The sequence below is a fragment of the Leuresthes tenuis genome, unplaced genomic scaffold (assembly GCF_036924035.1).
Source record: "Leuresthes tenuis unplaced genomic scaffold, fLeuTen1.0.hap1 SCAF_23, whole genome shotgun sequence".
NCBI classification, from domain to species: Eukaryota; Metazoa; Chordata; class Actinopteri; order Atheriniformes; family Atherinopsidae; genus Leuresthes; species Leuresthes tenuis.
Window position 1 is genome coordinate 13625929 of NW_027325377.1, and position 27381 is coordinate 13653309.

General features: G+C 39.4%; 1 protein-coding gene across 3 annotated transcripts in view; it reads left to right on the forward strand.

Moving 5' to 3' along the window:
• Positions 1–27381, forward strand: part of abcc9 (ATP-binding cassette, sub-family C (CFTR/MRP), member 9) — a 78679-nt gene that overhangs the window by 9858 nt on the left and 41440 nt on the right. For all 3 annotated transcript variants that reach the window (XR_011909938.1, XM_072377124.1, XM_072377125.1), the window contains 16 exons: positions 2827–2968; positions 3129–3250; positions 3900–4066; positions 4298–4399; positions 4612–4752; positions 4893–5084; positions 12648–12812; positions 15019–15174; positions 15286–15420; positions 15568–15730; positions 16595–16635; positions 16775–16917; positions 17181–17289; positions 18880–18987; positions 23461–23533; positions 26530–26635. Coding sequence is in view for 2 of the 3 variants with exons in the window: in XM_072377124.1 (XP_072233225.1) it covers positions 2827–2968; positions 3129–3250; positions 3900–4066; positions 4298–4399; positions 4612–4752; positions 4893–5084; positions 12648–12812; positions 15019–15174; positions 15286–15420; positions 15568–15730; positions 16595–16635; positions 16775–16917; positions 17181–17289; positions 18880–18987; positions 23461–23533; positions 26530–26635 (2065 nt within the window). In the remaining variant the exon portion in view is untranslated. The remainder of the gene's footprint in view (positions 1–2826; positions 2969–3128; positions 3251–3899; positions 4067–4297; positions 4400–4611; positions 4753–4892; positions 5085–12647; positions 12813–15018; positions 15175–15285; positions 15421–15567; positions 15731–16594; positions 16636–16774; positions 16918–17180; positions 17290–18879; positions 18988–23460; positions 23534–26529; positions 26636–27381) is intronic.

The following is a 27381-nucleotide window of genomic DNA, read 5'->3' on the forward strand; positions in this document are numbered from 1 at the left end:
ACAAGGATTCAATGATCCAGTGCAAAAATACCCACAAATATTATCAAATGTTCTGTGATGCTATTTTTTTTTCTGCGCTTGAAGTCTGAAGTTATTATCCTTTAAAAAAAACCATAACCCTACCACTTTATTTATACTCCCCCAGGTCTGAAAATACTTCAGATCATTCGTTTAGCGGGATCAAATTTGCAGGGGAAAAGTACATCACAACTCCCAGCTCAGAGTTTAGCTGTTCAGCCTTCTCATCTTTGTCTTCAAGTTCAACTCATGCTGCATTCACTGTACCTTGGAATTGGGACGCTCAAAGTTGTCACTTAAGTGAAGGAAGAAATAAATGAGCTTTTAATGCTTCACCTGTAGTTTGTTTGTTTTAGACTTTCCCAGCTACCCTTATCTTTGTAATGATCATCATGTCTCCACCTGTTCCACGCTACTCTTCACTCACCTGCATCAACTCGTGTAATCACCTGAACTTCCTGCTTTTTTCTGGACTCCCTGTTTTGGCAGCATTTTTTTGGTTTTGGTCTCTGTTTAATAAAGCTTGTTGGTTTCTTTTACCAGCCTCCTGCATATTTAGTCCTGTTTTCGGGGTCCAACAACAACTCAACACAAATAAAAAAGAAAGGCAAAAAGTTTTAAAAAGGTATAGTTGTAATATGTTTCCATTATATTCTGTCTGTCTGTGACATGACCTCTGGAAAGTGTGTCAACCTGTGAAAAAGGGGCATAATGTGTCTCCTTGAATGTGTTAAATGATGAAAAGAGGAAAACAAAATGCGAATGAGAAGTTGTGAAAGAGCGAAAAAGGAATGAAGGTTGTTGGAAAAAAGGAAGGAGTTAATAAAAAGGAATAAAAGAAGGTTGTAGAGTGTTTTTGGGTTACCCTGTACTTGTGTGTCTGTGTTACTTTACAGAGAAAAACTTTATCTGGAGGCATCGTTGGTTATCTTATGTGTGTATGTTTAAGTGCGTGTGTACTATGTGTACCAGCCCTTGGCCTGCTCCCCAAGGACTCACTAATTGATGCTTCCTGGTTCTGTTTTTTTTTTACTCCCTCTATGTTCTGAGCTTCCAAAATGGCTCGGCTCCATTTAGTTAAGAGCGGAAATAAACCTAATAAAATAAACATTGTCAGCAGAAAGCACAGAGGCCTGTGATAAATCAGGACTTTGATTTTGCGTTGGACTTGATTTACAGGGAAACCAATTTGACAACTGATTAATCATTCAAATTGATTTTTAGGCATAATTGACAGGTATTTGACAAGTTTTAAACATTGCATTTTAGTGCAAGTGTGGTTGGACACTCACTGCAGCGTAGTCTTTATCTAAGATCTTAAGATTTTTTCCTGTCATCTTTCCTTAACCCCAAGCCGTTTTCTGTTGAGGTCTTTTTTTTATTTTACTGTTTGAATGGAACAGACTCTTGATCAAACAAAATACCACATTGGAAGATGTCACTATAGGCTCTCTAGTTGAAACATAAATTCTACTATTACAGTACATGACAAATGAATTCCTCTGGACACTTGTTTATTATGTCTAATAAACAATGTTCTAAGATGCTATATTTATTGGGTTACTATTTTGTCACCTCCTATACTCAATGATAGGTAAGTAAATTATCGTAAACAGGAATAAAGGGTTACGGTCAGGTGATTGTTCTTGCTGCAAGTCGGGTTTAAATTAGAACCCAAATTGAAACTTTGGCTGTATTAAAAGTAATTTTATTAGCTGCTCCTTTCACACGTAGATTAAATCTGTGGAAAATACAGATTTTGGCAGGGTATAGTCCACACAACATTTGGTCTAAATGAAAAGGATGCGATACAAGTGTCAGCTTCCCTCATGACATGAATGTAATGTTGGATAAATCTGAAGGCTTATTTGAAATGCAGTGAAACAGTTCCCGTTTTAATTCGAACCTGTCATGATCCCCGAACACTTTAAGAAATCTGTTGTCTCGTCATTTCCTGTTTTATTTTGAAAGGTTAACTTCTCCTCTCGTTTCAGATAACTTGCTCTTCCTCCCGTGTCCAGTGTCTGATCGTCTTCCTTGATTCCCAAGTGTTTCCACCTATTCCCCTTGGTTCCTCATGTGTTTAAATAGTTTTCGTCTTCCCTTGTCCTGTGTCAATGTGTCGTACTCTCAGTCTTCACCCCAGCCTCCAAACCTCTAGCATTTGAATCTTGTTGTACTCAGAATCTCTGTTTTGATCACTGAAGTTGAGAGTATCTCCTTCAGAGTTTTGTTTTGGTTAACGTTTGATGAGTATTCCAGTTTAGCTTTTTGTAACTTTGTGTAGCCTGATTTGGTTTCCTCCATTTAGGGGTGACTTTTGATTTGTAAGTTTAATAACACCTCTGTTATAGGAGTGGTTGCGTGACCTCGTTCCTTTTTTGAATTCTCTAGATCCTCCATTAGACGGAGAATTTTTCTTTATTATGCCTCTTTAGAAGAGAGCAGCGAAATTTAAATAATAATCTTTTATAGTTTTTCGTTTTCCTCCTGGAGTGTAGTGGATGTTTATTTTGATAAAGTTTTATACCGGCACTTGTCTCTACCTTAGTTATAGAGATCTGTGTCATAGAATTTTCATAGCTCTTGTTTCTCTATTGGAAGCACTTGTTAAGAAGTTGAAAAATAAACCTTATTCTGCAAAGAGCCTGCACATGTGTCCTGTGTCCTGCCGGTACCTGACAGAACCAGTTATTGCATCCGTTCTCATTTTAATGGGTTCCCATTTCCTCCCTTGTGTTGAGGCTGTTTTTTTTCAGGACGTTCAGATTCATTACCTCCGTCTATCTGTGTGTGCTTGTGCGCCAGGTTGGGGCAGTCAGAGCTCTAAGGTGCAGATACATCATAACACATGGCTTCATTTCCCCGGCCACAACATGCGGTGGATCCTCACCTTCTTGCTGCTGTTTGTCCATGTGTGCGAGTTTGCAGAGGGCATCGTCTCCAACAAGTGAGTCCTCACTAGTATTAGTGGTCAAACGCCAAACCCGTAGAATGCAAGAGCTATGGTCTTATATTCAAAGTAGTGTTAGTAAAACTGGTTTTGTCTTTGTGGAATATCACTAATTTTCTGCGCTGAATATACATGTTATTTTTGCTTCTTTTTGTAGTGTGATGACAACCAACCACCTTCATCTCTTCATGCCAGCTTTCATGGGTTTCGTAGCAGCTACAACATCAGTAGTTTACTACCACAACATAGAGACATCCAACTTCCCCAAACTATTGCTTGGTAAGAGGATGGGAGCTACTCTGTTTCCTGCTGTAACTCCAGTCCTTCCTGGAAACTCTAATTAACTGAGAAAAGGACACAACTGAGGTAGCATTGCGTTCCTGTAGCATTTTTGTGGTGATTGTAGCCCAAAAACTGATATTTTAGTTAGAATCCAGGTTATAATCCTTAAATCTAACCCTCATGAATGTGTAACATATGAGATGCCACGTGGCTACATCAGTTCAGACAGTTTCTTATAGTACAAAACTTGGTGTTTACAAAACACAAAAGAGAAAATAAGAATGGTTGGACGTAGGACAAAAAAAGGAATTAAAAGTCCTGTGAGATGCAGGCATTTTCAAGCTTCTCAAATGAACTAATAAAACCAAAACTGATAACGGGACAAGAGTGACTGATTATTGTTGCTGGTGGAGGAGGACACTTCTTCTTCTTCTGCATTTACATACACAAAGGTTAGCTCCCTCAGATTAAATGAAATCAGCTAGAATTTAGGTGTGGCCCCAGTCCAGTTCAGGCAACGCGTCACTATCGAAACTATGAAAGACGTTTTTCTGTCTGTGGAACTGTAATATAATATTTTTGCTGCAGCAGCAAAGAGAACGTTGTTTAACATCGCGCTATATATGACTTTCCTCTTATCTTGCAGTCCTCTTCATCTACTGGGTCTTGGCGTTCATCACAAAGTCCATTAAACTGTGGAAGTTTGCAGAGTTCAATGTTGGGCCCCAGCATCTGAGGTTCTGCATCACAGCTGCGCTAGTCATCCTTTATGGACTTCTCATGGGCGTGGAGATCAACGTCATCCGAGTCAGGGTTTGTTTCCAACTGCCATTCTCAAGAGTTAAATTTTTCAGACAAACAACAAGCTAGTTTTGGTTCTTATGGTTTTTAATATGAGATACAGGCATAGTGGACAGATTGCATGCTCCATTTTCTGATATGTTTATTTTCTTAACTTGTGTGTGTGTGACATTCGTCATGCTGGTACAGTCATATTTCTGCCTGTTTTGCTTAGATTTATTTTGTTCCTGTGTGTTCTTGTAGAAATACGTATTCTTTGCCAACCCTCAGAAGGTGAAACCACCAGAAGATTTACAGGATTTGGGGGTTCGCTTTCTGCAGCCATTTGTCAACCTGCTCTCTAAGGTACAGTTTCTCAACAGTTTTCCACGCCAACAGATTACAGTGCAGCTCTAAAAGTATGTATAAAATACTATTCCGACAACTAACAAGTTAAAAAACCGATGCGCAGTCTGGCTTATTTTTATCCGATTCATTGTTGACTGTGGGAAATCTTACTGGAACAATAGTTGGCAGCAAATCACAGAAAGTGAAACACAGTATCTGGCATATTTTAGGCGACATATTGGTGGATGAATCCTCTCATAATCGGGGCCCATAAGAGGCCGATAGAGCTGAAGAAGATCGGCAAGCTACCAATTGCCATGAGAGCTCTCACCAACTACCTGCGGCTCAAAGATGCCTATGAGGATCAGAGGGTGAGCAGATGGAGGCCTTAAACTGATGTTAAGCAATTTTTCAGTTCTAATAATTGAAGTTGTGTTTTTGTTGAGCTGTTTAAAAATAAAGCTACACTCGTGCTGTTTCATCTGTTCTCCATCCATCTTCCCCCGCACAGACAGCTGAAGATCCCGAACGAGCTCCGTCGATCTGGCGCTCCATGTATCGAGCGTTTGGCCGGCCCATCCTGCTCAGCAGCACCTTCCGCTATCTGGCGGACCTGCTGGGCTTTGCTGGGCCACTCTGCATCTCTGGCATTGTTAAGTACCTGAAGGATAAAGATGATGTTGCACCAGCAGACAAGATGAAGGTGGGTGTGTCGGCATTCATAAGGTATTTTGTTTGTCTCTTCTCGGGCCAATTGTGTTAGGGTTAGGGTTTTCTATCTATGCATTTCCATGTTTCCAGTGTTATCTTTATCTCTTGGTTTATTTTTTTAACTATTCTGCCCTTGTGCATTCTGTTGGGTCGTGCTTCCTGACAATTCTTTTCCTCTGGTTGTAGTTACTGACGAGCACACATTAGTCCTTACTTCCCTCAGTGCAATTCTGTGTTTGAAAAGAAAACAGCTGGATTTATTTTCCTGGCTCATGAAGACACCAGTATCTACACCAGTAATTCTCAAACTGTGGGGCACACCCGCCGTGGTGGTATGACAGTGGGAGTGCGTGATCCCTGTTTTTTTTTTTTTTTTTTTGTGGTAAGGAAAATTTAGCATGGATGGAAGATTAGATGGAATGAAATGAAAGGAAAAACAGGGCAAAGCTTCAGATCTTAAGAAGAGTGGAGATGGTAACACTAATCAGCCTCCAAAATCCAGGAGAAAGAAGTAGGACAGCTGACAGTGTGAAGCCTAACCAATTAAACATCAACATACCTTGAGACATTACATCCCAGTCATGTCAATAAACCAAGATTACTGCAAGGAAAAACCCTTAAAAAAAAAAACATCTGTGAAAAATAAAGCACAGAAATGGCCACATATAAGACTGCAAAGTAATTGCTCAGTGCAATAAACCACATGTTTGATGAGACAGCACTGCAAATTTAAGGCTGTCCTCCTGTCCAATGAAACCATCACAAGACATATGTGACATTTCAAGTGATCTGGAATATCCACTCATAGAAAAACATTGAGATGTTTGTTTCGGTGGAAAACAGGGTCATTGCAGCCGCTAATACTGGGATGATATTGAGCTCTCACACGTGTCTGTGTACACAAAGAATAGGGCTCACACACAATACATCAAGTCTTTAACCAAAACACAGAGCAGAGACTAAACCAAGGCACTAAGAATAACCAAACCAGAGCACTGAACAAAAACCAAAGCAGTGTTGGTTGATCAGATAACTTAAGTGAACATAACTTGGGACACCAAGAAACTCAAAATACAATACTAAAAACTTATGAACTAAAACCCCATGAAGATAATAAAAGCCACACACCTTAATATTGTTGACCTGTATTTGAATCAGTGAGGCTACATCAGGTTAGTTTACCGTCTCGTGCGTGTGGAAGGATTTAGAGGCAGCCTTGGCAAACAACACATCATTGATGTTTTTAAGGAGGAAAATTTAGACACATCAGTGCATTTTAAATGGCGAATTCACTCTTATCATTGTACCATATACATATAACAGTATGTAGAAGATTGTAGTTTGGAAGTGATGTAGAGTATTGCAGGACTTAGAGTAATATTTAAACAGTCTCAGATGACTGATATTTTATGTCAGTTGTCCTCCCGTTAAAGTAGTCACATTTAAAACTCAAACCCATATTCGGGCGATGGTGATGTTCAAAGTCATCAGTGAGACCAAAGTATTATTAGGTGTTTACATAACATCAGACTGTTAAGTGCTGGGGTTAGGGTCACAAATCGTGTCAGTGGCTGACGGAGAAGTTGGGTGGTCCAGACAACCGTTGGATGACTCACTTCCAACGCGATGTCACCGAGCCGTTGGTCGCAGTCTTCGTGTTGCCACCAGTTTGTGTGATTGCATGTCTAAGTCTGTGATGGAATTTGCAACTTGATAGTAGATTTGTTATACAATGCACCTTTACTGGAATGACATTACTCAGACGCTTGTGCTTTTATACATGTGTTGGATTTTAACACAATTCATTCAACCAGCCTGAATACAAGGGTAACCCCTCAGTTTAATCTTAATTTGGCTGACCATGCTTCACACTACATGCCTCATTTACCCATTCACATTTACATACTTATTCATAGATTCACAATTCTATACTAAGATTGCTTCTTCTCCATCACATGGCATGTGGGGCTCTGCATTCTTTCCTCCGATTGTTGGACTACCTGCTCTAACATTCTGTTTCACTGTTTAAAATGTAATACATTGATTATCAGCGGTCACCTTACAGCAAGAAAGCTCTGGTTTCGAAGCATAGACCCAAAATCTTTTCTAACATCACCCAGTGGTTTGTGAATGGCCATTTTTACCCTTCATGTTCAATGTTTACCCATCACTAACTTTTCTCTTTTTGGAGCCAGAAGTGAGCGCATTTGATCAGGGTGGAGCTAAGAGTGATTATTTTAGACATAAAATGCCTTGTATTTCAATAACGAGAGATCAACTTAGAGGTTGATGCAAATTTATTGGTAAAAAGTTTGGTGTATGAAGAAATGGAATAAAAGTTTGGCAGTTTGACTCCAATGCTGCATCAAGGTGGAATGTGAGATGATGGCTGATGGAAAAGGGTTTGAGTCTAGATGCTGGTGCTTGGCTTCTGTTGAGACTCCGTTTTGTGCAACTGGACAAGATGGAGTTTGGTAAGAGGTGGGATGCGCGACGCACATACTGGAAGGAGAATGACAGCAGAAGTGACATTTAAAAAGGAGGGAAAAGAGACTGACTGACCGAATGAGAAAGTAAGCAGAAAGACCTTTGAACTCGGGCAGTTAAATCATATCGTATCATACAGTCAAGACCACCAGAATACTGATAAAGAGAAATTAAAGGGGAACTCCGGTATTTTTAAACCTAGACCTTATTTCTGGTATGAAATACGTTCATCTACTCACCGAGAACAGTTTGGCGAAAGTTGACGTCCTTCGAAAGCTATTTAGAAAACTTGCGATCGGCGTATATCCATATAACGGAGTTAATGGGGCAGGGATGATGTGGCCTCTAAATAAGGCTTTATCTGTCTTTATTTCACCAATACTTTAAGAAGAATGAATGAACGAATGTGTACTATTGCTCTGTTAGCTCATAGGTGCTGTTATGTGGCTACTTGCAGCTATAGGAGAGCTGACGGAGGGATTTCTACACAGGCACTCTACCTTGACAAATGAGATTTAAAAAAAAAAAAAAAAAATCAACATGGACACCACAGGTCTATATGTAGCCGTCTTCATAAATAGGTGTGCAACTTTTGTACATTTTGTTTTTAACTTGTTACACTCACTTAATTTAAGTAGACATATATGCAATTTCATGCCAAAATGCCAGTTTTAGGAGTTGGATTGGAATAATCTAATTATTGTTCAGCTTGTTGCTTCTTTTGTTGGTCAGTGCTGACAAAAAAAGGTTACTTCATTGTCATGATCAACACAAGTTTTTGATCAATCAAAATCGCATAGTCCAAACTTGTAAGTGTTACACAGTAATTGCAGACAATTTCGTCCTAAGACAGCTCAATGAAGAGGCTGAAGCAGACAGAAAGTAAGCAGACACTCTTAGAGACAGCTCATTTGCAAAAGGAGGATCTGCTGGCAGAGTTCAGACATCAACTCTTCTTTAATTCATGCCAGCTTCTCCCAAAGGTTACAGTGCAGTCAGAGCTTGTAGGAGAGGCTGAACAGATGCTTTTGTAATGAGTGTGAGTTTTCATTCAGTCCATTTGGCTGGATGATGCAGCTTATATTGACTGCGAGCTGTTGTCAGGTACTTGCCTTCCTCTTTAAGTGGGTATAATAGGTAGTGAAGACAGAACACAGAACAGGGCTGCATTTCTGAGTGACATGGAAAATTCCCCACTCAGCTCACACTCTGTGTGTCGGTTTGATGCAGAGAGGACTGCTGAGCATCACACTGAGATTTTTTTACAGTGAACTGTATGTCCCTATGTGTGTGTTTGTGTGAATGCGATTTAATTTTGTTTTATACATATATACAGCATGGACACCATGTTACATACATATTCACAATGCTAGGAGTCAGCTATATAAAGAACAACTTCTTAACATGTGTTTTGTGTCACAATATTAAATTATAATTTTCTGTAAGATCAGATGGAGCAGTTTAAGCAGTTTTGATGCTGAATACTAACACCCAGTCATATATAACACAGATGTAAATGGGGTTTTATTAGTTTTTCCTGCAAAATCATATCAGAAACAGTTTTGATTATTTAACTAATACCATAAAGAAATGTTTACTTGTCTGCATATTTTAAACAAAACGCATAGTCAGTTGTTTATTGCAAAAGAAAGCTACCATGAGGTACAACAAATATGCTACGGCAAGGGGGATGTGGCAACAGGTTAGGGGGGGCGCATCATCTTCCCCACATTCTGAAAATGGGTACCAAGCCCCCTTATAAAGTCCTGATAACCTCAACGTGAGGGCAGCTGACCTGTGATGGATAACCTGGACACTGGAGACTGTATAGCCCTCTGCCAAGGCTAAGAGACAAAATACCTTCTGAAAGTCTTCTCGAAGATGTGAATGCAGAACTACCTAATGGGACCATCACAGAGACAAATAAGCTGATGTACACCACAGCTGCAGTGATCCACTGCAGTGATGCTTGACTACAAGGAATACAAGGAACAGTAAGGGGCAGTACCCCCCCATGGAGACAAAGGATTAGAGTCAGCTTTCAGAGCTTCAGAAAGGTGCAATGAAGAGGGAACTCCATAAGAAATACAATAAACTCTATACCCGAGGCACTGTTGACTGCCAAAGAATGACTCATAGCTCTGGCAACCCGCCTGAGAAGGTCCATGAGAGAAGCTGAAGCCAGGAGAATAAATATGACGTTCCACTCTCAGTGGCAGGGTAATAAGATTAAAATAGACCTACCCTGAGACTATACTATACTGGAAGAAGATAAGATAGAAAGAGGCATCACATAATATCAATCCTCCAGGACTAGCGGATCTGAGAGCTGACTTCAGAAATCTCCCAGAGCAGGAACCAGTGGTCATCATGGTGGCAGAAATCCAAGAAAGACTCTCAGTGTGAAGAGCTGGACTGCACCAGGCCCTGATATGATACACACCTACTGAAGAAACTAAAGGAACTAACTGCACTCTATGAACGCCTACCAGTAAAAATAAATGCTAATGGTTGGGACCCTCCCAGACTGGTTAATCTAAGGTCGGACAATCCTGATCATGAAAGATTTCCAGAAGGGGGCAGTTCCATCAAACTACTGATCAGTAACCTGCTTGTGTACAACATGGAAGCTCCTGTCAGTCATTACAGTTGATAAGACGAGTAGGCTCATGGCTCAATACATGAGTGGGGCCTAGAGGGAAATTGGAAGTAACACCAGAGGAGCTTTAACACCAGCTACTGATCAACAGAATTGTCACTCAAGATTGTAAGATCAGACATACAAATCTGTGTACTGCCTCGATTGACTACAATAAAGCCTATGACCCAATGCCACACACATGGATACTGGAATGCGTGGAACTCTATGACATCAACAGGACACTAAGAATCTTCATCAAGATCTCAATTGGACTGTTGAAGATAACCCATGAGGCCAATTCCACGCCAGTTGCACAAGTTAACATCAAGTGTGGTATCTACCAAGGAGTCCCCACTGCTGTTCTGCATAGGCCTGAACCCCATTAGCCACATTATCACAAAGAGTGGCTGAGGATACTGGTTCCAAAGTGGAGCAACCATCAGCCACCTCCTTTACATGGATGACATCAAGCTGTATGACTGAAGGAGACATCAAATCACTTATACACCACACTTGGATGTGGAGCAAGTACATTGGGATGTCATTTGGACTAGATAAATGTGGCAGATTGATATCAAAGAAAGGCAATGTGATCACAACTGAAGGGTTTGAACTACCAGAGGGCACCGTAGCAGATGTCCAGGAAAGCTACAAATACCTTTGGATCTACAAGGAAGGCAGCCACAAACGAGTATCTACAAAGAGTAAAGCAGGTCCTGAGGAGTTAACCTAATGGGAAGAAAAAAGTCATCAACAAATATGCCCTGCCAGTCATTAGATACCTCACTTGTATAATGACCTGGTCAAAGGAGAAGATAGAAGCCACTGATATCAGGACAAGAAAGCTCCTCACAATGCAGGGAGGGTTTCACCCAAGTCCAGCACCCTAAGATTATACATTAAGCAGAAGGATGGAGACCGGTGGCTCATGAGTATTAGAGATGCTATCCAGGATGAAACAGCAAATATCCAGGAAGATAGCCCTCAGTGATAAGCTGTGAGTGAGTGTCTCAGGGAACTGAAACCCAGGGTAAGGGAGGAGGAAGAGGAGGAACCATCATGGCAGGATAAGCCTCTGCATGGCATTTACCAGCGACAGATTGAAGAAATGGCTGATATCGAGAAGTCCCATCGGTTGCTAGAAAAGGCTGGACTGAAAGACAGTACAGAGGCACTTATCATGGCAGCTCAAGAACAGGCCCTGACATCCATCCCATGTCAGTCCCCATCACACCAGACAGGACCGCAGGTGCAGGCTGTGCAGAGAGACCTCTGAGATAGTCCAGCACAAAGTAGCAGGGTGTGAGATGCAGGCAGGTACAGTATACATGGAACGACATAACCAAGTGGGAGGAAAGGTGTACAGGAACATCTGTGCCGAGTGTGGGTTGGAAGCCTCAAAGTCAAAGTGGAAGATGTATTCAAAGGTTGTTGCTGAATGACACAGCTAAGATCCTGTGGGACTTCCAGATCCAGACTGATGAACAGGCGATGAGTGCACACGTCCTGGTCCTGGGACAAACAAAAAAAAAAGGGCTGTAGGAGGAAGTTGAAAAATGTGGGATGTGAAGGCAACAGTGGTGCCAGTGGCAACTAGAGCACTTGGGTCTGTGACTCCCAAACTGGGAGCGTGGGTCCAACAGATCCCAGGAACAACTTCAGAGAACCCAGGCCTCTGGTAGAGGAACCAAGCTTGAAAGGGGGGATTGGGTACCGCCCACAAGAAGGGCAAGTGTTAACCTGTTAATTGTTTAATATTACACTAATTTCTCTATGATCTGCTGTGTAGGCTGTGACTTCAGCCCTCCCAACTGTTCATGAAAGTACATTTGGACATTTGGATAATTGCTAGATGTAGTAGACAGGCCAAATTATGTAGTTAAACACCGTGGAGCAATCAATGTTATATATGTTATGTAATATCAATGTTGACTACTGAAACATTGCATTTCCTCGGCTGACAGCTTAGGGCTCACATTGGCCAGCAGCTGCATTTGTAAATTACCTCAAACATATCTTTAAAACAACATAAACACTTCACAGCTGATCTATGAATGAATTACCAGTGTATATACAGATTTATTTTGAAAGTTCTTTGTCTGCCAATATTGTCATACACCAAATATGATACAGAAAACACTTTAAAGAGTTTCTTAAAATATTAGTCAAGACTTAATATTCTGTCAAAAGATTGAATGTTCAGATATTTCCTGGGATAAGTAAATCCTCTGGAGTGGGCTTCTAAAAATATTAAAATTTTTGCTTTCATTCATGAAATATTAAAACAAAGATATGTAGTTTTCTGGATTTCTGGAAGATGTAGCTGATGTGACAGACTGGTTTGACCTAAATGTCTGTAACCTGCATGAGAAACTTAATGTTAATCTTTAAAACATAATGTTTCTTTTTGTGAATTTGTGCTTGTAGGAAACATATTTAGGAGTCTACTTCATGTCTTCCACTGAGCTTCTGCAGAACAGTTCAGTCCTGGCTGTTCTCCTCTTCTTGGCTTTAGTACTACAGAGAACCTTCCTGCAGGCCTCATACTACGTCACCATAGAAACGGGCATCAACCTGAGGGGAGCTCTGTTGGTGAGTGAAGCATCATAGAAAATATAATTTAGACACCTTGTTTCTATGCAGATGTATTGCTTTGAAAAGTTACTCATGAATGATCCGTCTAATGTTTTGGAGTCGAATCAAAGTTCTTACAGTTATATGTTATTCTCTGACAAACTTTAACCACCTGATTTGACAGCAGTTTATTTGAACTGTTAACAGAACAGTTAGTTTATTGTGACAGTATGAAGAGGATCTGTGGCAGACAAGCTGTGTCCCCAAGAAATGCGAACGCAAATAGGGGGTGCATTAAAAATCCTCTCAACCATTAATTATTTAATGAGTCACTTGATAGGGGTCTGGCATTTCAGACAGTGAAGTTCAAATTCTCCATTAAACGACTGGATACCACTGCTAGTCATGAATATATTCATGAAAAAATGTAATCTGTTGCATTTGAGTCAGTTTAGATACAATCTTCCCATAGTTTTGAATAAAGTAACAGTGTTTGACTGTAGATAGCATGAAACAAAATACAACCGCTAAACAGAAAAAACTGGGATGGTGTGAACCCAACATTCATCCATTCTTGCATTTCTGGCCTGCTGCATATTCCACAAAGACAGCAAAGCTTTTACCACTTTGTAATGTTGCTGTTCGTTCTTCATAACACTGATGGAAGAGTTTCATGTCTTATTTTGCTCCATTCTTCCTGTGAACACATCTTAAGGTGTGCATCAGAGCAGGGTTGTTGTTGCATTTTTTGTTTCAAACTCTCCAAAATTCTCCTCTGGGGACAGGTCAGGTCTGCAGGGAGGCAACTTCCTTACCCATACCCTCTTCTTCCCCAGCAATGCTTTTATAATGTGTGCAGAATGTAGTTTTACATGTTCTTGTTGAAAAATATGTGGACGCCCCTGGAAAATTTGTGGTCTTGAAGGCAGCATAAGTTGCTCTAAAATCTCAGTTTTCTGCATTAATGCTGCCATCAAAGAAGTATAAATGATCTTTGCCAAGAGCACTGATACAGCCCATACCATCACAGAGCCTGGCTGTTTGATTACTGTCTGGATGGTCATTTTGGTCTTTGGAGCACATAATCTGTGAGATGGTCCATCTCAGTTGACCCCCGAGCCCAGAGAAGTGGACATGTCTCTGGACAAGGTTAACAAAACGCTTCCCTCTTTATGCACAGAGAAGTTTGAAGTGGCATTTGTGAATATAACTCCATATTGTAGTATGGCCAAAGTGACCTGTCTTGTTTGTGTCTTCATGACCACTTGTTCATTCACAATTTTTATAAGCCTTCGTAAAAATGATAGATCAACCCCACTGGAATGATGATCATTATGTTGCTTTTATTTTGTAAAAAAATGTTCAATTTAAATGTACTTCAGAAAACCTTTGGCCATTTTCTTTTTTCTTCCACCAATCTGCATTGGACAAGGAGATTATTCTAGAACTTTTGTTTGATGCAGGTTCATCCAGCCACCTTTTTTTTAATACCCCCTTTATCCAGTTGGGGGGTCACAGAGCAACTGAATCCTATCCCAGCTGGCATTGGGCGAGAGGCAGAGTACACACTGGTTGCTCGTCCATCACAGGGCCAACACAGAGACAAATGAGACAAATGGTGCTGGTCCAATTAAATATTTAAAGATGAGTGCCTGAAGAAAACACATTACCACAATCATTGATGCTATGGGGCTGATGTCAGGTAAAGAACCAGGGCAGTTGGCATTGTTAGTACCTCTACTATAAATTCCCAGGTGGACATCAACTGTCAATAAAAAAGAGGTTTGGTTATGCTCAGGTCAATTTTCATTATAGCACAGAGCAAAGAGCCATAAACATTTACATCTGCCAGTTGTTAACACTCCTTAGCCTTGTGTATTCCCTCTGAAATAGGTAATGGAAAAAAGCCTGATGTGTGTTTTGAAAATACAGTTTAAAAATTTGCTTCAAACTTTTCTTCATTGCTAGATGAAAACACAGCTACACAGACAGAGGCCTGACTTTCTGTTTTTACCATGGACATCTCAGATGATTTCTATCTAAGAAATCATCTTGTGCATCGGGTTATCTTTTGGTAGGCCAGTACACGGAGCGTTACATAAACTAATTAAACCAGAAAAAAATGTAGGAATGAGCTTTTTAGCACCTGTTGTTTCAATTAAGGACTTCATTTTATTATTATATCGTACAAATGGTGGATCATTTGTTATGTTTCTTCAACTAGGCGATGATTTACAACAAAATCCTGCGTCTGTCAACCTCCAACATGTCTATGGGGGAGATGACACTGGGTCAAATCAACAACCTCGTGGCCATCGAGACCAACCAGTTGATGTGGTTCCTCTTCCTCTGCCCCAACCTCTGGGCTATGCCTGTACAGGTAACGAAAAAATTACTGGATGTCCTTTTAATGCTGTAAATTCACTTTCAAGCATAGGTTCATTAATCCAATGATAAAATGTTTCAGTCAAGTCTTCTCCTTTCTCTGCAGATCGTGATGGGAGTGATTCTGCTCTACTATTTGTTGGGCTGGAGTGCCTTGGTGGGAGCATCCGTCATAGTTCTGTTGGCTCCAGTCCAGTACCTTATAGCTACAAAGCTGGCAGACACACAGAAAAGCACACTTGTAAGCAGTAAATGTATATAACTGTTCCGCTTTGGATTGCATCACATTGACTTCTGCAGAAAAAGCAGATTTTTTTTTATTGCAGTTGGTAACTAACTGCATTCCGATGTTAGGTAGATGTACAATAGATCCTGTTGTGTCTTTCAGGAACACTCCACAGACCGGCTGAAAAAGACAACGGAGATCTTAAAGGGCATAAAGCTGTTGAAGCTGTACGCCTGGGAGAATATCTTCTGTGACAGCGTGGAGGAGACCAGAGGCAAAGAACTCACTAGCCTCAGGACGTTCGCTTTCTATACATCGATGTCCAGTAAGAGCATAATCTGAGGGTTTTTGCCTTTTCTTCAGTTTATTATGTAGCTTTTATTGTATGTAAAATGTCTGCAGTGTTACAAATACCCAGAGTCCACAGAAAAAAGAGTTATTGTATTCTACAGAGCAGACTGCTCCTGATGTGCCTTTTCTTTCTTCACTCAAGCTGTTTTCACACATGGACACCTGAGAGTTTTAGGAGAATGTGCACAGAATTAGCGCTCTCAGTTGCTGTTCACACATGATCTTCGCAGCAAGGGATTCTCAAATGGAGGTTCTCAGAGCTGGAAATACTTCCAAATGGTGCCTGGGTTGAGCACAGATGACACAGTGCATGATGCAGAAAGTACACAGTGGAAATGGTTTTGTTTTGTGTACAGCAGCTCAGGAATCAGGAATGGATAGTATTGATGTGCATTCAAAATTAATGGAAAGATGTGTCCAAAAAAAATATAACAATCTTTCTTTTTCCAGCATATAATTTCACACATAGAAATTTGACCTATGCAGTTAACCCAATAAGATCTGCTGTCATGAACACACACATTAAAAACCATAGAAGTTAGAAGCTACGTTACAGCAGTCAGGAAGCAACCAGCGACCTTCACATTCCAAGCTGCCTCTCCAGCCTCAAGCCACTGCTTCCTGATTTGTACTATATTTTACATAAATGACCTATTATTAAAGCCTGATTTGATGGATATTAATTTTCTCTACAGTTAATACACTTAATGTGGTGCCTTGATAAAGTATTGTTAAAAAAGAACTTGAACTATGTTGTAAAAGTTGCATCTTAACTAAAGTCTTCCCTTGCTTTGCGTAAAGCTCTGCAGTGAAACTTTTTTTTCTTCTTTCTGTGTAGTTTTCATGAATGCTGCTATTCCCATTGCTGCTGTTCTTGCGGTAAGGCAATTTCCCTTAATTTTTAGTGAGACACCACTGTATGTGTATTTAGAACTCCTTCAAACTGCTTCAACTGTCATATGATTTGTGAAAGCATCTGAACATCAGGGAATGTAAAATGTGAACTGCTTTCTGGTAGACCTTTGTGATGCATCATTTCATCAATAAAACGGGTCCCAGTCCTTCTGAGGCCTTCGCAGCGCTGGCGTTGTTTCACATCCTGGTCACTCCTCTCTTCCTGCTCTCTACCGTCGTTAGATTTGCAGTGAAGGCTCTCGTGAGGTGAGTTAATAAGATATCCTTACTTATGCACCTGCTGTATAAGTTGTCTTTAACTGGTGAGGACAGCTGATGGGGATGTTGTGACTGTTATAAACAGGACTAAACACAGTAGACTGACTGGAGATGGCCACAGTGGTAAATCTAATTAAAGGAACCTCATGGAAAGTTGACAGCTGAGAAGAGAAACTCTAAACTCCTAAGAGATTGCCGGTATTGGAATCTTAGCAGTCATGCTGATTGTGACTCTGTTTGTGTTCTTACAGTGTCCAGAAGCTTGGTGAGTTTCTCCAGAGTGATGAAATTGGAGATGACAGTTGGCGAAATGGAGACATATCTGTTTCCTTGGAAGGAGGAAAGAAACACATTGGGATGGTGAGCATTAATTATAACAAAAAGCATGATAATGATAAAAAAAAACTCTTAATTGGGCACAGAAAGAGTAAAAATAGCTGTGTATTTTAGTGTATTTTACAGCTTAGAGTTCTGTTGTAGTCAACATTGATTTGTACATAAAAATTCTCTTCTTTTTTTAAAAGCAAGGCTTTTCAAACCAGCTTGCTCACATGCTCACAACCAATGCTCACATTAATGAAAAAACATGTTTCCTTCCTGGAAGTAGCTGTAAAAATTCAGCCACTTTTTTTTTAATGCATTAACATAATAAATTGACTGTTTTTCATTGTTTTGGCCCAGAGGCAGGGAAAATATTCTAAAATGTGAAAAAAAATTTTGTCTTTATTATATAAACACACAGTATGTCATATGTTATTTCCGAGGGACTAATTAACTGGCTGTGTGGAGTCCTACGGGACAGTACCCTCCCAGACTTTAATCTTATTGCTATCTGAGGTTTCAGGTGATCGAGTCATGTGGTGAATATTACGTTGCAATTGGATTATCACCATTTGTGCCTAAAATAAATAGTCAGACCACAAAAAGCCAAGCAACTTATGGAACTCAAATAGGTTGTAAAGCATAACTCATTCTTCCTGAATAAGTGACATATAAATACAATCTGTCTTTATTTCGATGTGGAACATTTAAAGGTTTCAAGGCTTCAAATCTGTGTAAGAAAAGAAAAATTTAACTAAAGTTAAAGCCTTTGGTTTCTCTGTATGTAACTGCAGGTCACAGATGCACAGTGAGTAAAACTGGATTTTGTAAATAAGAAAAACATCTTTGCACTTCTAACGCAATCCAATCTTTTGAGAATGTTCGTTTAGAGCGTCATAAATCAGCTTATTTACATTTTAAAGAGCGACTCAGGTTTGAATAAAGTTTTCAACCTTTTCAACATGTTTACATGGTGTTTTTCTAGGCTCAGTTTGCAATGTGTCTCATTTTGTGGATATGGAATGTGATAAATCAGTCACCTGCTAAATGTCAACATTCATGGAATTTTCATGTGGCTTTGTCTCTCTCTGTGCTTCGTCAGACTCTGTTTGTCTTTAGGATGTATGTGACAAGCTTCTACTCAGATACATAGAAATATCTGTGTGAATTTTCATAGTCCTCAGGAGATACACATTATGTAATGAGCTGAAGACCTTTACTCTACTTTCACCATCACTTTCCCATGAAAAATATCAGGTTGCAAATTGGGTTCAAACTTGCCAGACTTTAACTCTTAAACTCTTTTTTTCCATTTGCAACTATTTCTGAAGAAGCATTACTGTCTATAATTTCGGAAATTGAACTCAATTCCACAGGGATAACAAGTGACGTCAAATTAAGCACAAAGTAAATTTTGTCTTTCATGTTTGTATGTCTTGATAACAATAAAACACAATGTGATAGTGATGGGATTGAAACCAGTGGGGCGGCATTTTCTTCTCCCCCAGGAACTAAAACGGACGCAGAAACGTTGTGTGTTTATTAGTAAATGCGAACTTCAAATCTCTGGGTTTTTTTTTCCCCTTCACTCCCACATCACTCCCTTGTCCTTTTGATATCCCTCTGAAGACCAAAGCCATCAACAGGAAGCAGCCAATGCGCTACCAGATGGACAACTACGAGCAGCCGAGCAGGCGGCAGATGAGACCCACAGAGACAGAGGATGTGGCTGTAAAGGTCAGAGTCAAAGTTCATAAATTGGGGAACAACTGAAGGGGTGTAAGAATTGGAAACTCCAAGTTGCACAAGAAAAAAACAAGTGGTTGGTTACATCAGGGGCATCTTATAGGTCTTTACTTATAAAGATCAGCTATGTTGATGTTCCTCAGGCTTCCCAGTGTGTGACATGTTCGGGAGCAATGATCTCAGCTGTTCTCTCGTTAATGTTGTTAAACAGACAGTTTTTCAGATACAGAGAAAAGTGTTTAGCCACCGCACATCTTTACATTATTACCACAAAAACTTGAAATGGGTCTAGTGAATTATTGAAACGTGCAAATATAAATAGAAGTAGAGTGTATAAGCAAAAAAACAAACTTGAAAGTCAATATTGGTATGAGCATCTTTATCCTTCAGTACAGTCATAACCCTCTTAGATAAGCCTTCTTGTCATTTCTTTAATTATCTGTTTGGAACAGTTCTAAAGGCTTAGCTCTTCTTTGGATGTTGGCTGCCTTTTGTTACGTTTTCTGTCTAGACGACCCCACACTGCTTGAATAATGTTGAGGTCTGGGCTCTGGGAAGGGTCCAAAATCTGTTGCCACTGATTTTCACTCAAGTTCTTGTGTCATTTGGCATTACTCATCCCCTTCGCCCTGTTTCCCTTCCTTAAGAATGGCTTCTTGACAGCCACCTCTCTATGGAGACCATTTCTGATTTGGCTTCAGTGAACAGTCGACCAACTGAAGGTCTACATGCATTTCTCTGGTCCCGTGTCCTGCTATTTCTTCAGGACAATACTTTCAGATACTGTTCATCTATTGTAGATAGTTTTGTAGACCTGCCCCTTCTTTTGTCCTCTCCTTTGTACCCGCAATTTTTTAAGGACACGCTGCACGCTATGCTGAGAAATGCCAAGTTTTCAGCTTGTAGCTCTTTGAGCATCACCTTGTTGCAGCAAAAATACTATATTCTGTCTGTCAGCTATGTTATCTTTGGTATTTTTCATAGATGCAACAAAACAAAGTAGAACACATGATGTCTTTGTGACAGTGCCTTCAGATACTATTTAAAATGTTGCTTTTGCTAAGTTATGTTATGTTATGTGTAGATCTTACACTGGTTCATCCTTTCACCCCAGTTAGGTGGCTTTTTTATAATTGAATGATTGATAAGTTTGAGTTGGACTCAAATAAAAAAAAAAACCTAATACAGCTAAAAATGTTCAGGTACAAGGATTTAAAGGACTGAAAATTGGTGAAACAGCAGCCAATGTCCAAAAGAAAAACTTCAGAAAACCTGGACTATTGCTTAAGACTACTTTAAAAGATTCTTGGAAAGTTTGAGAGAAAATATAAAGAAATGAGGGGTTCCTCAATAAGAGAAATTAACAAAAATAATAGATCATAAGGAATAAAGATAACAACTGTATGTTGATGTACGTGACACACATGTTAGCAGATGTTTCATGTCTTGACTCTTTGTACATCCATGGGTCTGGAGGACCAAACATGTGACATGTGTTTGTGGGTGTATCTGTGTGAGTCGTTGTTTGTGTGCAAGGACTCTCTGTCCTCTCAGGAAGTGTAGAATTCACACGAGAATTTGTTGCCCCTTAAAGGGCCCTGTGAATGTGTCCAGCATTTTCTCAGTGCCTCTGTAAAGGCTGCTCTTCCTGTCTCATCCCTGCGGAGTGACACCACCTTCCAGACGGTCATCTACTAATTAGAGTTGGAAATGTTATTTCTCTCCCACACTAAACACAGTCTGTTGTGTCTTGTCAGTAGCATTGTATTGTATTTAGTTTTAATATCACTTTGAGTTAGTAGTACTCAAAACTACATGTTTTGCTATTGTTATGGGCACCTATAGGTATGACACCCTCCTCTCCTCCGGGACAGCTTTAGCTTCTCTTAACACTCAAAAGTCAGTTTTCAGCTCATGCAGAGTTCTTACATAGTCTGAGATCTGGGCTCAGTAGGCTTACTCACCATTGTGGACCTGGCTTCGCACTGTACCATTTTCTTGTTGACAAAGGGTGGGTCTTTCTCTAAACTACTGAAACAAAGTTGTGGCAACCTGCCTATCTAAAATGCAGTTAAATTCTTGAGCTTTAAAGGAGATATACCACATTAATCTGAGTTATTTTACAAGCTCACACAAATTTTGAGGTCTTAATGAAATATCTGTTTCTTACTTTGGTTAAAAAACTACAGAGATACAGTACAACAGCTCCCTTTTCAACCATGTGTTTACAGCTCTTTTAATAGCAGCTCTTCTATTCTGCAGCGTGTGTAACTTTTGAGATTGGTTGTGATTTTATGCGACCATGCAAACTTATATTTGGACACAAATTACACTCAGTAACCGTTGAAGCTTATTGTAAATAACTCATACTAGCACTCACAGTTGATGGAGCTCAGATTACCAACCACCAAAGCAAGGCTTGATTGGCAGTTTTATTCTCAAACACTTAGATTTCCATCTTCCATCTCAGGAACTATGTCGTTTTTGAGTCTTGAAGTGCTGTTAAAACACAGCACCACAGAAAGGAAGACTGAGGTAAGATAATGGAAAGTTGCTCCATTCCTCTTTGTTTTAAATAAGTTTCAGTAGGTTATATGAAGAAGTGTTGCTTATAAGGGTGACAGTTTACAAATGATTTCCAATTTACCACATTTTTTTTGTCACCAACTCAACTCAATTTTATGTATATAGCACTTTTCAAACACCAAAAGGGCTTTGCAAAGTAAAAATGTACATAAAATAAGGATGTAAAAGAAAAGCCAATATAAGAAATAACAAGTGAATATATGATGGAAGATTATAGAACTATTTACAAATGGCAGTAATGTAATATACTGTCAAAACAAAAGGGTGAAAAGTAAAGGAATGTTAACACAGGTGGAACAAAAAACAGATCAACCAGATCATAAGCTCTGGTTTCACAAGAAATGGGCTCGAAAACTTAAACCTGTTTTCTCCCATTCTAGTTGGAAACGTTCTTGGTAATGAAAAGCAGGCAAATGCTTTGAGAATGAAGAGCTCTTTTGACAAAGGACTGGAACAGTACTTTCTTAAGTTAACTACAAACCTGCAGATGGGAATTCACTGTTAATAGCAAAGCAAAACAGTCATAGAGCTCCGACTTCTACTGCCGAGGTACAGCAAATCCAGTGGGAGGTCGGAGGAGGTTGGATGATTCTGAGCTTGTGCTGCTAACAGCAACCTGCAAATCTGCTGCTTAAGTGAAATACAATATTTTCCAACTAAAGGTTGTGGTTTCTCATAGATTCTGAGGTATAGAATTCTCTGTGGTATTTAAGAGTATCAAGGGCCATTTTCTGCAGCTCCTTTTTATTTTTTTCATTAGATAATATTCAATTGCTCTTACATCACTGACACTTAGTCAAACCCCATATTTACTTATTGTCGTATCTCCTCTCCACTTCCCTTCTCCCTCCCTAACACTTGTTTGCTGTATCTGATCTGGCCTTCCATTTTTGTACCACATCTTCCTTTGAACAATCGTCTTTTCTTTTTGGTTTGAAAAATCTGTGATGTCCAGCAATTTAGTTCATGCTGCTGATGCCTGGATAATGTTTATTTGAAGTGAAGCTGTTTCATGATCACAAGTGGAGAAAAATAATTAATTAAAATAAAGATTAAATCGGTGATGTAATCATCATAAAAGGAGCCACTGCCTGTATATAATCAACCATTTTGTTCAATTACCCAATACATCTCATAAAACATAAAACAATCAGGTGTTGATAGAGTATTATTTTCTCCCATCCTCAAAACAGGTGAAAACAAAGAAATTCTAAATAAGCTCATCTTCAGCATTTGCTTTCAAAGAAACAAAGATGCTCCTCTCTGTAGAAGCCTTCTGGGGATCAGTGACATGGAGAGCTGTGGAGGAAAAGCTTCAGGGGATTGTCAGATAAAATAAACAAGAAAAAAGCAGCAGATGGGAAGAATGTAAACAGAGTCGAAGCAGGACGAAGGGCTTCAGAACATGCCGACTATATCAGCTTCTTATTCACCATACACAAGGGTTGAATATCTATGTTTATTATAAATAACTGTTCTCCTAAACGTAAACTTTTTTTTTTCTAATATGGTGAGGACCATAGTGCAGACTGGCAGGGAGGTTGATCTAAAACGCAATTTATTGACAAGAGAAAACAGAAAGTGTGGAAAGGGAGGAAGTCCAAAATATAATTCTGAAATCCAAAAGAATAATAGTAACAAGAACGGACAAAGACCACAGAACTTAGATGGGATATTAGTGATGATTAATGATGATGTTAGGGTTTCTCAAACTCTGGGTGGGGGCATTACATGGGTTACGTGCTTTGCTCAAGTGGAAGTACACAGCATGCACATGTGTTGCATAATTTGAATACAATATTCACTGCAAAGAATGAGTTAATCCACAACACTGTTGTTAAACTCCTCTGATTTAACTCTTTCTTTGTTTTTGTTCAGGTGAGCCATGGAGCCTTCACCTGGGGAAGTAACCTGTTGACACTGTCAGACATCAACATCCGCATCCCCACAGGTAAAGCAAACATTTTTGCCAGATTATAAATTACTTAAATCTAAGTATCACTGAATGAAAACCTCAGTTTGCTCTGTGCTCTGGACAAAGACTGGCACATTTTCAACTGTACTTTAGGACTGAAACCCCTGATTGCTCACTCTAGTGAGAGGAGTGACACATTAGTGTAAGCGAACGCTCATCAGATTGGAGCATTCTGATAATGACTGGAAGTTTTCAGTCCAGAAACAGCAGCACATGCATCATATTCTCCCCAAGAATGAGTCGTTTCCGATGGTGAGCACAGGATTTAAGGTCAGGTCAACAAATCTAACATGTTTTAGTTCACTTAGTTACAGTTTCAGATGCTGTTTTAAGGCGAATTCTGCAAAGTAATGGGCACTAATGTTCAGTGTAAATCTTTTGATTTGAGGTTCAAGGTGAGGTTCGAGGTGGGCCTGTTGTATATTTTTACTATCCGATTATCAGGGCAAATAATAATAATAATAATAATATTTATGATATCGATATTATTGCGATATCAATAGATAAATACAATGTGTTCTGCTGTGTTCATCTTTTTCTATCTTGTACCCATATTTTGGAAATTAAATTACACTTACGATAGTAAGAAAGGAGCTTTTAAAACTGTGACGCGTTTGATATTTTTGATTTTATAAGCTGAGATCAAATCACGGCATTTTCTGCAAATCTTTTATTCTGTTCGAATTTATGTTGGATTTCTTCAACAATTCTTCAGTAGTATAATTTATAAGCCTTGTTAACAGGCTTCAGGTCAATTGGAGTTGACATTTCAGTTAGCTATCATTTATATCGGTGCCAGTAAAACAGTTTTGTCTTGTTAGCAGATATTCAAGTAACAGCACTGGCTTGATAAAGCTGATCTATCAGTATGAAGCAAAATTATATACCTAAGATGTTTAATATAACATTCAATTTATTCATAAAGCACATAAGAAACAGAAAGTAAAACCTGGAGAAATGACTTCCTTAAAAAGTATGAAATAAATTAATAAAAATATGAAGCGTGTTAAATGCAGTTAAAGTCCAAGGAGAACAAAATCTCTTTGGAGTTAGAATAAGGGTAGAGGAATTCGGAAATGCGCTCAGTTGCCAGCCTGTGTCGAGCTTTAAAGACATACAAAAAAGTATTAAGAACAATTTTTACATTTAATCAGGAGCCAGTGGAGCAAAGCAAGAACAGATGATATTTTGCCTTTTTCTGGTTCCAGTTAGAAGTCTGAAAGCTGAATTCGAACCAGCTGTAGCTTCAGAATAATTGTAAAAACCACAAATGGTTGTCTTGTGTCTTACTTTATTAACACCAAGTACCATTAGCCCCCTTAGCTGCATTTTCTCTGTGAAGTTTTCTGTAAATTTCATTCAAAATGTCTAATGCCAACACAAGACAGACATTTGAAACAGTTTGACTCACTGCTTGCAGTTCTCACCACTCGTGCCCTTTTAGTGTTGGAACAGCTTTGACTTTTAGCTTCAGTCTCCCTACAAAGTGAGTGTCTTACTGAGCTTACTTCATAAAACAGTCTTCTATGAAGTGTAGAGAATAGATCCAAACCTTTTCCTCTTTGTGTTGCTGATCAAGAAAAGAGTCAACTTACCCTCACAACCGAAATCACATTTTCTTAAAGAAACTCAGAAGCAAAAACATAGTATCATGCTCTGAAAAGTACAAGCGCATCACCTGTTCATGTTGGGGTACGTTTTTATAATGCTTGCCACGTTCCCATGGGCAAACACTGCCTGAAAGAAAATCTGCCTCACTCACATGGACGTGTCAGTGAAAAGTTGTAGAAAAAAAGTCTCACATGAAGTTCCTTCCACTTTAAAATACTAAAACATGTATATACCTTTTTTTTCTTTTTATTTAAGGTGACAATACATCATTTGAACACTGCAGATAAACCAGAAAACACGGAGAAGCTTACCAGCGGGGCCTTTAATAGGTCCTAACTTTGGCTTAGAAAGTGATGAATTTTTCCTTCATTCAGCCTCAGATTTGAGGTTGAGCATTTGAGGATTAGTACAGTAAACGTAGTTCCTGTTCTGTAACAATCAGTACTCAGTTTGAAACTCATATATTGTTTTCCAACCATTAAGTGATGTATGTTCTCAGCTAAATCACCTGTTCTCCTATGATGCTGCCAAAAGTTAATGTCCTCCAGTATAACTGTCAGATTGTGCACAAGGCTTCTGTATTAAATCCTCTTTTTGGATTGTTCTTCTCTTTGTTTGAATTTTTGTTTTTTTTTACAATTGGACGTGCTCTGTGATGGTTTTATCCCAGTTTATCTTGACAGATTATAGGTCACTAGTTCAAACGTGGAGCTCGTGCTCACACTGTGTGAAATGTGCTGGCCTGATGTTACGTCAAGAATTACAGTCATGTTGCACGCTCGTCACTGAAATACCAAGTGTCAGGAGACCGGGCCATGTTTAAGAGGTTGCCAAACAGATGGACCGTGTAATATATCATTCACTTGGATCGTCCCACGGGAAGCAACTCGCTTGCAATCCCAGTCATGCTGCTACTAAGACAGGATTTATAGTTCTACCAAAGCGATGGTGGGATTATACTCAGAGTACCTGAATTTTGTGCCTTTGTGTTCATATCCCTGGTTTTGTTTTATAAAGTGTGAACATTCTTCAAGAGGCTAGTGATCCTGCAGATGTTTAGATTTAGAAATGGAAGAAAATGAGAGAGGTCACTGGAGGTGTAGAATTTCAAAGATTTGTATTTGGTGTGTAACAGTGCATCACTGCTCTGTGAGCTCACTTGAAGGTCTAAAAATTCTCATTATAGCAGTTTGCACTACTTCAATTCGTCCTACAGTTCATGTAATGTGTTTTGTTTTCAAAAAGTGAAAACGTGAACGAATTACAGTGATCTCAGGCCGGAGAATAAATTTGTTCTTTTTAGTGCTGTTTGATCAGTTTTCAGTAAAAGTTTCCTGCTTTTTCATTAATTTCGACCTCAGGTCAGCTGACAATGATTGTGGGTCAGGTGGGTTGTGGGAAATCCTCTCTGCTGCTGGCCATGCTTGGTGAGATGCAAGCAATTGAAGGAATGGTCTACTGGAGCAAGTAAGTCACTGTGACAACATTTTTTAAAAATGTATAAAGCATATCATACACCGGAATTTGTTTCAGTGTCTCTTAGCACTGTTTGTGAACATAAAAAATGTGTTCCTTTGTGAGTTTCACAGCGTCAGGTGGCTGCAGACACCTTGACATTACAAGTAAAAAGCCTTATTCACAACTCTGTGGTTCTTCAGTTAGTTTTCCTCCGAACACCACAGCATGCCGGCTGTTACACACAAGCTGCTGGAGTTACACTAACCCTCTGAATATTCTATCTCGTCAGCGATTATCTCATATCCTGTTTACTATTCAACTACTACTTCAGACTGCAGTCATAAGTACAACCTGCTGGTTGTTCCTGAGAGCTGCGATAATGATGTGGGAACGTTGATATAGCTGGATAGCAATATTAAGCATACTCACAAATTCTATCCACTATTTGTCAGTTTTTGGCTTCGACTCTTGCTATCATAATGGTAACTTTCTGGCTCATAAATGAGCTGAAGGGTTATGTGGGATGAACTTTAAAGAATCTCAAATTACCAGGTCATATCTAAGTTTCCTCTTATATACTAGAGCCATTTCTTCTTGCGCGAGAATCTCATGCAAAGGCATTTCACTTTACACCAGCATCAAAACTTTTGCCAAGATATGTTTAGAGTTGAAGGACGGAGGATGTTTGTGTGCAGTTGTAAGGTGAGGTCCCAGTGCAGGCTCCTAATATGGCAGTTATGGCAGTCAGTAACAGG